The sequence below is a fragment of the Castanea sativa genome, chromosome 5 (assembly GCF_040712315.1).
Source record: "Castanea sativa cultivar Marrone di Chiusa Pesio chromosome 5, ASM4071231v1".
NCBI classification, from domain to species: domain Eukaryota; kingdom Viridiplantae; phylum Streptophyta; class Magnoliopsida; order Fagales; family Fagaceae; genus Castanea; species Castanea sativa.
The window spans coordinates 28,652,905-28,663,859 of NC_134017.1; the positions used below are offsets into that span (position 1 = coordinate 28,652,905).

General features: G+C 33.1%; 1 protein-coding gene across 3 annotated transcripts; it reads right to left on the reverse strand.

Moving 5' to 3' along the window:
- Positions 1 to 907: 907 nt before the first annotated feature.
- Positions 908 to 9,728, reverse strand: LOC142636668 (formamidopyrimidine-DNA glycosylase). 3 transcript variants are annotated; one of them, XM_075810946.1, is made up of 10 exons: positions 9,383 to 9,728; positions 8,849 to 8,900; positions 7,849 to 7,906; positions 6,927 to 6,995; positions 6,686 to 6,811; positions 4,648 to 4,698; positions 4,194 to 4,271; positions 3,838 to 4,090; positions 1,883 to 1,917; positions 908 to 1,797 (listed from the first exon to the last, which is right to left on the reverse strand). In XM_075810946.1, exons 1-10 carry the CDS (start codon positions 9,609 to 9,611, stop codon positions 1,414 to 1,416), a joined length of 1,335 nt encoding a protein of 444 aa, XP_075667061.1. In that variant the 5' UTR covers positions 9,612 to 9,728; the 3' UTR covers positions 908 to 1,413. The 3 variants fall into 3 exon arrangements, with proteins under 3 accessions (XP_075667061.1, XP_075667063.1, XP_075667062.1); XM_075810948.1 differs by having other exon boundaries at positions 3,991 to 4,090; positions 9,383 to 9,726; XM_075810947.1 differs by having other exon boundaries at positions 3,838 to 3,937; positions 9,383 to 9,723.
- Between the last annotated feature and the right edge of the window lie 1,227 nt (positions 9,729 to 10,955).

The window sequence follows — 10,955 nt, forward strand, 5'->3', positions numbered from 1 at the left end:
ACACTTTTTTACCCACACATATTTCCACAAATGTTTTCAAACAACAATTTTCAGTTTTTAAACACATGTACCAAACGGGCCCTAAAATTTGCTAAGTTAATACTAGTTTGGTCCAACTAGATGCATAATCTACAAAATATTAACTTGATTTATGAAATACGTGAGTACTGTGATTTATAAATGAATATTTGAATTTTCCAGTGATCTTGTTCTATTCAATCTCGGTGGCTACTACTTCAAGGTAATGCTTCCCTTGCTTATGTACTATGATTTAGAGAATGCGAAAGACTATAATCCAATTCCAGTCTCTTAAATTTGCTAAGCTAATAGTGGTCTGGTCCAACTAGATGCATGATCTAAAATATTAACTTGATTTATGAAATACATATGGTACTCATCCACAAGCCATGACCATATTCACCACCTAAGAAGGTGGCCTAGTGATAGGAAACCCTCATGAAATGTCATACCTATGAGTCCAAAAGTTGTGGATACAAGTAATGACAGGCAAACACTAATCTGTCATATCTATGAATCCAGAAGTTGTGAAAACGACTAATGGCAGGCAAGCCCCATTAGTGCCTAGGTATTTCTATGTCATAATGCAGAAACAGTAACCACACTTGTGAGCATTCTTTTTATTGTAAAAGAAAATATATACACATGTCACGTCTATATTCTTCTAGCAAGAGTTTTTCCAGAAACACCGAGTCTGAGTCAGAAGAAAAACCCCAGAATTTTTTAAAATTGCATATGGTGAGGTAAGGAAAACCATCCAATAAGCCAAGTGATCATAACCCCATCGCTGTCATTTGATATTATTATAAGATGCAATTTTCAGTTCATTGCTGCAGTGCACAAAAACTCGTATAGCATACTACTAAAAAAGTTTATCAACATTTGATTATTTAAAACTTCAGATTTTACCAAAGGATTGAAGTTCGGTAATACATTTTAATTTTTACAAATCAGGAAATGCAGTAACAGTTCAAGAATTTTGTAAACGTACATTGTGCGATCTGCAATTGAACACAAAAACCAAGATGAAGCAAAGCTGAACTATCTGCCACCCTCAAAAACCAGGGAGATTCTTGTTTTTTTCTTCTTTTTTTTCAAGGCAGAAGGTAGCAATACCACATTCAGAGTAAATTGAACATTTCATACATTATACACCAAAACATTTCTTAGGTGCAATTGAACGAGTAACGCCAAGCGTCCAAGCACCTTATAGAAGTTACCACAAAACAGAAGTCATGAAATTCACAAGCATGGCAGCCACAATATCCAAGACTGACCAAATTCCATGACAAAAAGGTTGAACTATTAACAATAGTTACAACAGTAAATACTCGTCATTCCATTCCTCCAAAACGCACCTGGGATTGACTGCCTTCTAAACATCTCAATAGCTACCTACTTTGCTTTGTTTGGCTTCTTACGATTTTGACTGCTTTGCACCTTTTTCTTGGATGCCTTCTCTGCCTTAGCCTGTTTAGTAGTGATTTTTTTCGTTGTCTTCTTTTGAACTTCATCATCATCACTATTATCATCACCAGCATCGTCATCATCACTGTCATCAGATTTTCTTTTCATTGGAGGCTTTTTTCCTCGACCTCTAGGCTTCGGTCCTTTCTTCAGTTGATCAGTTTCAACAATTTTCTCTTCCTCATTTGATAGTTCATCAGTGTCATCATTCCCACCACTTTTCCTCTTTGAAGTTTTCTTTCTTGGTTCAGCTGCTACTTTTGCAGCTTGGTTTCCACTTAGCTTTTGCAACCCTGGTACATAGGCTGTTGTCTAAAAGACCAAAAACCACACTCAGCACGTCAACCACAAAATAAAACAATAAAACTTAAACAGGTCTTGTTTGAGAGTGACATACCCTGCCACCAGCATTGATAAAATCAATTTTCTTCCCTGTCAAACATTACATGGAATTTCATAAATATCTGTCTAATATTCTAAAAGCAAAGGTTAATATGTGCTCCAAAAACAAAATAAGAAACTGACCTATTCTTTCTTGATTACAAATAAACCTGGTTTATTTGATCTAACACACCCACCCACCAATATATATATAAGGTCTCTTATTTATATGACATAAGAGACCTTATCAAGCTTTACGTAGACACCCTCACAACAGCATTGTGCTTGAAGGAATTTTGATTAGAAATAAAGCCTATCAAATGAATGGATATTCAACACTAACATGTGGAAGGGCCAATATATCATTCTTTGCAATGAGAATTCAAATTTTAAATGAAATCCTACTTATCAAATATATAGCTAGGTTTTCTGAATTTGAAATACCATCCAAGCTGACCAATTCAAATTAATTAATTTACTTTATTACAATTGTCTACAGAAACCAAGGCAGATATTTTAAAAAAATTATTATATATCATACCATAACATTATCCAATATAAATTAAGAAAATGTTTTGTCTTAATTAGTACTAATTCAACCATGTATATGTGGACCTGAAATGAGCACATTAGGCTAGTATTTGTGGGCTTAGAATGCATCTTCCATTCATATGCTTAGAAGCATAAACAAGTAGATGTAGTGGGAAGTGATAATCATTGATAATAATTCCTCTCGTATCTCCTATAGCATATTAAATAGTGAGAAACACTCAACAAAATCATTTTCTTGTAATTTGTACAAGGAAACAGGTTTCCCATGTAAGAGAAGAATTTCTATTTCTAATCCCTTCCTTTCTTTTGGCTACAAGACTACTCTTCAAGATTCTTATATTAGCATGATTCTTTACAACCCCTATTAAGATTTTGAGACATCAATATAGGAACAAAATGGAACTTTCTACTGCCATGCATCCAAAAATCTCTTACAGTTTTGACAGCTGAAGTTTTCAATTTCAAATCCTACAATTTGAGCTATACTTGCCCACAGTTGAATATTCATTACCTAATCGTAAAATATTTGATTAATAGTTTAATACAACCACATGTAACTACACACCAATAGTACTTAATACACAATTTAGGGGGGGAACTGAAAGTAGAAAAGAAAGTTGTTGAATTGATAATAATCTGGATCTTTCAAGTTTGACATTGGTCTCAGGACATCATCAAACTAACTAGAAATTCAAAAGACAGCAGATGATATATAATAGTAATAAAAACCTAGTGCGTCAATTGCTTAAAATGGAGAGCACAAAACATTCTGAAGTAGAGACGTTGCCATGTGTTTTGAAGGAGAATTGACCATTTTTTTTTTTTGATAAATAACGGAATTGTATTAATCAAAAGTCCAGGTACACCGGCGGTGTACATGGATAACAGTACATCAAACACATAAATTACAAAGATCAAGCATTTCTAAAAAATTAGAACAAGGAAAAAGATTAAAGGAAGAACTCCACTCCAGCAAGGTGTGAAGAAGAAGAGATTTAAATTCTGAAATAAACCGTTCCTTCCCTTCGAAACATCTTGAGTTTCGTTCTCGCCAAATACACCATAGGACACAATGGAGAATTGACCATGTAGTAGCAAATAATAATAACAATAACAATAACTATTCTTATTATAATTATAATATTGCAGCAGTAACGAGAAAACAGTAACATTCATGAAAAACTACCGTGATGCTGTGAAAGATCTAAGTGAATAACTACAATGTGCTAGTACTATTTTTATGATTTAATTATATTATTTTATCAAGTTGGTTATGATTTGAATAGTTCTAGTGATAAAAGTAGTCTTTTCTCTATTTTGAAGATCACCAGATACGATATATTGCACAAGTATGCATACAATCCACAACAAATTTACTATAGTTTTATATGAGATATCATAAAAGATCAGGGGCCAAACCATCAACAAAAGCCCCAGACTTCTTTTCACGGGAATGAAATATCCAGTTTTTAGGAAACTGACTACTATCCGCCCCAACTTCAATTGCTTTCTCAATGACCTGTAAAATCAATTCTTCAGTCAAAATGATCACATATAATAGAAGTATCTTACCATTAACTTTTCCAGGCTTTTTGTCCCATCGAAAATGAAAAATCCACTCAAGAGGAAAGCGACTGCTGTCAGCATCAACTCTAACCGCATATTGAATAACCTACATGTATTGTCCTCTATATTTTTTATGAAGAATGCATGATCAACAAAAAAATGTTTCTAAATTGCTAGGAAATGGTCCAGAACAAAAGACTATAACCCACCTCTTTTATGCACTTGTGCAAAGTTGCACTGTTTTCTTTGGACATGCTGGCAGAGCTTTGCAGTGGATGAATTCTTGCCTGTGAGGAAAAATAAAATTTTGTCACTTAAGTCCATAATTCAAATTTCAGAAATATATATATATATATATATATATATATTAATTATTGGTAAGTTACACATGCACCCAGTGGGTCACTATTAAAGGAGGGACTACCATTTGAGCTGGAGCTCACTGGCAGCTCTACAAAAATAAAAGTTACAGCGTGAGGAAGCCACCAAACATTTAATACTCTTGAATTATATAAATCCAGCTGAAGAAATATGAAAGTATGAAACTCAAAAGGCATAACCAAATATCCCAGAATGAGTTCCAAACTAAAGACACAAATCTGAACCATAAGTCATAGTTGAAAATAAAATTTAATTGATGTCAGATATAAAGAACAGACTTACTTGGTAAAGCACTTCATCTGCAATCCAATTGCCTATGCCGGCAATATAACTCTGCAAACATTTATAAATGAGAAAAATTAAAAAGGCTATTCTAATGCTTTCACCTTCAAAGCACAGATTGTACTCCAAGGAAATCTAAAAATCATAAAGTTAGATGGAATCTGACAAAATGGAAAAGTAAAATAAGAACGGTTCCCCTGCTTGAGTCACTCACATGGAGTGATCAATTTAGAATCTTTGGCTTATGTGTTTTCTTTTTTCATGGTTAGTATTCATTGGTATTGAACTCCTCTCAATTATTAATTGTGTCAATGTAAGCCCCCCATCAACTATTAATTGCGTCAATTTAGTCCCTCAACTTTCAAAATCAAGTCAATTTCATTCTTAAATTGAATCTCCCTCTATATCTTAACAAAATTAACTAGTGTGGCAAATGGGAGATATATTAAAAGGTTTTTATTTGAATTGTTTCAGCGGTCCAAGTGAAGTCATCTTTTACTTGGAATTTGATTGAATGGTCTTGTGCAGTAGGGACTATTAATATTGAAAATGTTGTAGATTTCATTGGTTCCCTTTTTTTCCATATGTCACTCTTATTCATTTGTAATTCTTTTGGCTATATTACATATGTCTTCTGAGCATAAGGTAGCTTCATTTTTCACCAGAATCATATCACTTATTAAAAAAGGTTATTATAAAAAGTGTAAAATTTTAAAAATCAAGCCCACTTCAACTATTAATTTTTGTATAATTTAAACAGAGAACAGACCCAAGGATAAAATTAACCAGGTTTTGAAAGGCGACGGACTAAATTGACATAATTAAGAGATGAGAAACCAGCCCAATAGTTGGACCAAATTAGTAAATCTAACCAAAGAAAAATACATGTTTCCTAGAAAGTTATACATGTTTTCTGAAAAAAAAAAATGTGTATTTTCTTTTGAAGGATAATAGAAGTTGATTAGGTCTATACCTGTCAACAGTTTTGCAAGACTTGAGAAAATTTAATTAGCTTATCAAGTAAAGTGGTAATGTAGAGCAAAAATCTATTCTTCTAGAATTGAGAAAACCTTGTTAGCTTGCAAAACCTGAGAAAGGCTATAAAGATCTATTATAATTTTACAGAAAAGACTATTGAAAGCCCTAAAAAACTACGACAAAAACCTAATTAACATTTATCACACTATTAGGGAAGCAACTATAAAACCAATAATTACAATATATAGCAAATGCTATGAAATCAATATTTATAATATACAGCAAAGATTATTGCAACCAATAATTACACCAAAGAGAGAGAGAAGCAAAACTTTTCAGGTAATAGAGATAACAAAAGTTTTCTTTGTTTTTGGGTGGGGAGGGGGGCGAATCCTTATAGGGAATAACTATTCCTAAGAAACTCCTTGTAATGAAAATATAACCAAAAATTAAATAGCTATTCCAAGGGAATAACTATTCAATTCCAATTCTTGCAAACCAAACGAGACCCTAATAAAGTTACACATATCTGGATATAGAAAGTGGCAACAAAGAGTCTAATTAGCATATGGAGTCCAAAATCATTACGATCAACTCAACCAAAGAGACAATCTTGCAACTGGTTAGTTTAAATGCTTGAAAAAGACATTACAAGCGGTCATATACGAGAAAAATAAAAAACGGACGTGAATCCATAATACTAAATTACTAATCTACTTTGTCGCAATCCATATGTTAGCTCTAAATTACATCTCAGAAGTCATAACACTCAATGCAAGAATGAAGTCTCATCCAGATTGTCGTTAAGCTAATCCTTCAAAATACATAATTAAGCATAACACATTGATCACATCACTTCACAGTTTATGGGGTAAAAAATTGCACACATCTAACCATATTGGGGAAAAATAGAAGAGACTACATGGTTAAATGCGTAAAACTGATGTTCCCAAGAAAACATTCACAGATTGCATAATTTGACTTCTACAGAAATCATCTAGAGATTTCTAGGCATGATAGTCTTGGGAACAGCAAGGAAAGTGAGCAAAGCAGCTTTAACCTGGTCAAGTAATAAAGCCTTAATTGCGATTTTCTTCTTGCTCAACGATTCAGTAAATTCATCAACAGTCATAGGCTCCAATAATGCATCAGGGCCAAGCTCAGATATGGGGGACACTGCAGCTGGCTGTATCAACAAAGCCATTGGGAAAGCTTAATAAAATGCCTATACAGTTTCGTAAAATAAATACAAGAAAGACCATGGAAATCTTCAAGCTGATTAGCAAATGATATAATAATACATCTTTGAGTAAGCGGACTTTAGCAAAGCGCCTCTTGTCTGTGAAAGACAGCTCCAAACCATCATCTAGCTGCACAAGGACATTCAATGAGTTATAATACTAATCAAGTGTTCAAATATATGCAAAAGATCTTAAAGTGATAAAAGTGCAATCTCATCACTTTAGAGAGAGAGAGAGAGCAATCCATATATTAGCATACAAAATGGTGTGAATGACGTGTGAGGACGAAACAACATAAAATGCCCACCCACTCAAATACTAAAAACAAGAAGAATACAACTAGATGGACCAAACTTAGTTATATGCTTTGTGAGACCTTGTGCATCTTTTTAAACAATTAAATTTAGTACAAAGAGATAAATTTACAACAAGCTAATTAATTACTCGAGATGCTTGATCTTTGAAATTTTTGTTCTTAACTATTGGTCAATCTCTTGTATACTTCTAGTGTACTTGGGTTGCACCAATTTTTTGCTTTTCTAATGATTTCTTTACTTATTACCCAAAAAATATATATACATTTTAAAATTATACTAAATAAATAATGTAATGAGATAAGTAAAAAACTTGAGAACAGACAAATATACATTACAGACGTGTATTATAATAAAAACAACATTCATCTAGTTTTTTTTCTTGGTAAGTTATATACACCTAGTGGATTTTGAACCCACCTTGCCCTCCATCCATTATTGTGGGAGGAAAAAGTGACATTTGAGCCAAAGCTCACTCGTAACAGTGACATTCAAACTATGGATTTGTAAATAAATGATGTGAACCACAGTATAACTTACATTAAAGTACATCAATTCCCACAATTGGGGTGAGGCATGACCCCATGTCAATGATGTCATTAATAAAGGGGAAAAAATGGGTACATAGGCTCAAAGATTGACATCAATGGAAGGGGCAAAATTCTTACTTCTATAAAAAACTTTGAATACTTGGAAGGCCATTCATCGGTGTCATTTACAGCAGACCTGTGTACAACATTCTGTTATTACATTTAACAATTTGAAATTATTGTGCAAATTGTGATCACTATAAAAAAAAAACAGACATTTATTGAAAACAGTTTAATCATCTGAGATAATTATCATAATAAACGCACGAAATTTTGTCAATATTACATGCAATTTGTATTTGTGGAAAAGTTTCAGATTTGGCAGAACCAACAAATATGAAAAGCTCCTGAGAAACTCTTTAAACTGATTAGATCACATAATTATCTATTTCCCTTTTAAACTTCCGAAATCAGCAGAACTTCTCTTTATCAAACTCTTTTTCTATTTCTTTTTCCTTTTCAGGCTTACTTTGTTAATATGCAGAAATACCATTGATTTAGTATTCACATAAAAGCAACTTCTTCATCAAATACCAGGAGCATTACAAACCCACACCAAGAAAATATTTAAAAGAAAGGCTTTCACCTCAGCCCTGAAAACAGAAATATCAAGACTAAAGTTCTGTAACAATTTAGAATTTATTTGAACATGAAGCTTTATATACTCCCAAATTTATAGCATGGAGCATCTATAAGACATACACGTCATGCTCTATGCATATAGCAAGATATAGTTTGTACTTGCAATTATATAAATATGTGGCAGTATACATAAAATTACAAAATTTCCCCACTATAGTCCAAGATTGGAAAAGCTCATAACTGTAGGAATACGATTTGTTTTTTACAAGTAAAAGCAAAAAGGGTAAAGACCAAGTACATGGATAGTATACAAGAGCCACACAACAAATTAACACCTACAATTACAAAGATCAAGGAAATCAAAAAAAGAAGAATAAGAATACAGTTTTGTCTAGATTAAGCTTGTCATTTTGGTTTCTTATTTTTTTACAGCAATGCATGGGTTTGTCATTTGTGTTTGTATCATACAAGGGCTTTATATCCAACCATGCCTCACCTCTTATATTTTGTAACTGCAACACCCTTAATATATATGGCACCTGACATCCCTGTAAGACATAACACCAAACAAAGTTAAGTAAGTAAGCAAGCCTAAAAAATGTAATTATAAAGATCATAAAATTCTAAAATCACGAGAAACAAGCCAAAAAAATGTGCTTTTTTTTTTTTTTTGTGTTCGCTTGTTATAGCTTAAAATTCAACCTATCTTAATTGCCAGAATATAATGTTTTACATCTGGGATTTAGCCCTACTCAAGCAAAATTAATTCTTTTGCTAAATAATGGAAATTTAAGGTTATTTGATAGTTCTTCACGCTATTTAATATGAGATATTATATTATTGTTTCACACTCCGTAATGTTCACTTCGTACACACAATGTCCACATTAACAATTTGTTCATTTTTGTTTTTAAAAGGCATGTTAGTGAAGTGAACAACGAATTCTGACAAAGAAAAAGCACAAGCCAAACACGGCCTTAGTAAATTCAAATTTACTAGGGTTTTTTGAGAGGAGAGAAAAGAAGAGTACCGAATTGGAAGGAAGGGAAGGGAGGTGAATCGAGGCGGAGCCAGAGATTCTTGCCCTTGCGGTGGGCCGAAATTAGGGTTTTGCCCAAGAGAGCGGCCTCGAAGTCGGAGGCGGAGACGGAGTCGATGACCTTGGTGTCGTTGGCAATTATGGCCTTCTTTATCTTCTTGCCGAGGCAGTGCTCCTCCACCGCCCGCCTCGCCGCCTCCACTTCCGGCAGCTCTGGCATTTTTTTCCCTTTCACTTTACAGTAGCTTTTCGCGCGCTTTTTTTGGGGCTCTAGAATGAGAGCGACGAGTGGACTAATGGAAAATGGGAGCGTGCGTTGGTCTTGTTGCTTTTTGTTTTTTCTTTTTCTTTCTTTTTCTTTTTCTTTTTGGGCAAATAACGACTTACTACCACTTGCTTAAGCCCAAATTTACATTTCCTATTTGATGTTTGATATTGAAACTTTATTCATCTGAGGCTGGTTTAATTAGATTTCTTTATCTCACGACTGTTAAATATGTAGTTTTGTTTTACTTTTATGTTTCTCTTTTAAAAACTAAAAATAATTTTTTTTTTAAATATAAAAATACAAGATCAAAAAAAATTAAACAGAATATTTGCATCATGAGATTTCAAACTACAAATACACAACTTAAATTTTGATCAAACCTTAGGGGGTAAAATGTCAAATTTTAAACCACAAGTAGATAACTTAAATTTTAATCAAATCACACGTTGGTTATTTGTAATTTGCCCTTTATTTTTTTAATTGGCCATTAACCATTAGAAAACGTTTTATGTGAATTTGGATAAATGTTCCTAAATTACATATTTGGTCTCACGCTTTACATATTATCAATTTGATTCTTAACAATCTTAAATTTGTTAATTTAATCCCTACGTTTTTAGTATTGTATCAAAATCAAAACAATCTCTGTCGTTAGTGGAAAAAGAATGCTAATTTGGACAAAATAAAATATTCTAAAACCTCAATAGCACTAAACCCCAATAATTAATGATATTAAGGTTTTAGATTTTTATTTTCTTTTCTTTTATTCATGTTCTTGGCAATTAAAGGGACATTACATGTGTTTTAGAAAAGGCAAGTGAAACTACACTACTAGTCCTTGAAGTTTATCTCATGAGACCAATTGATCCCTTAAATTTTAGGTGAGAACTATTTGTTCCTCAAATTTCAAAAAAGTGCATTGTTAGCCCTTTTATTAACTACCATTAGCTTTATTGTCTATGTGGGTAATGGAAAAATAACGTGACATCTTTTTAAATACTTGGACCAACCAAAATATGCCACATCAATTAAAATTCCAAGTCAAGTCCACGTAAGCAAAAAAAACATAAAAATTAACAATCTCTTCACTTTGTCAGGACCATCACTCATCCTTCATCACTTTCCCTCCTCTATCCCAACTCAATCACAACCTTCTTTCCACCGTCAACCTCTGACCCTCTACCTAAACTCATGAGTTCAACTAGGACGAAGGGTGAAAGAGGTGGATGACCATCACGAGCTTTGATGGCCATGATCAAAGAATATTAGGATGTGTGGGTTTGGGTGCATAATTTT

Coding starts and splice junctions, on each gene's coding strand:
- LOC142636668 (XM_075810946.1), bottom strand. CDS start 9,611: ATGCCAGAGCTGCCGGAAGTGGAGGCGGCGAGGCGGGCGGTGGAGGAG. Junction 6,812..6,926: donor AAGTCCGCTTACTCAAAGAT/GTATTATTATAT, acceptor TTGTTGATACAG/CCAGCTGCAGTGTCCCCCAT. Junction 1,918..3,837: donor GTCTGGGGCTTTTGTTGATG/GTTTGGCCCCTG, acceptor AATGTTTGACAG/GGAAGAAAATTGATTTTATC.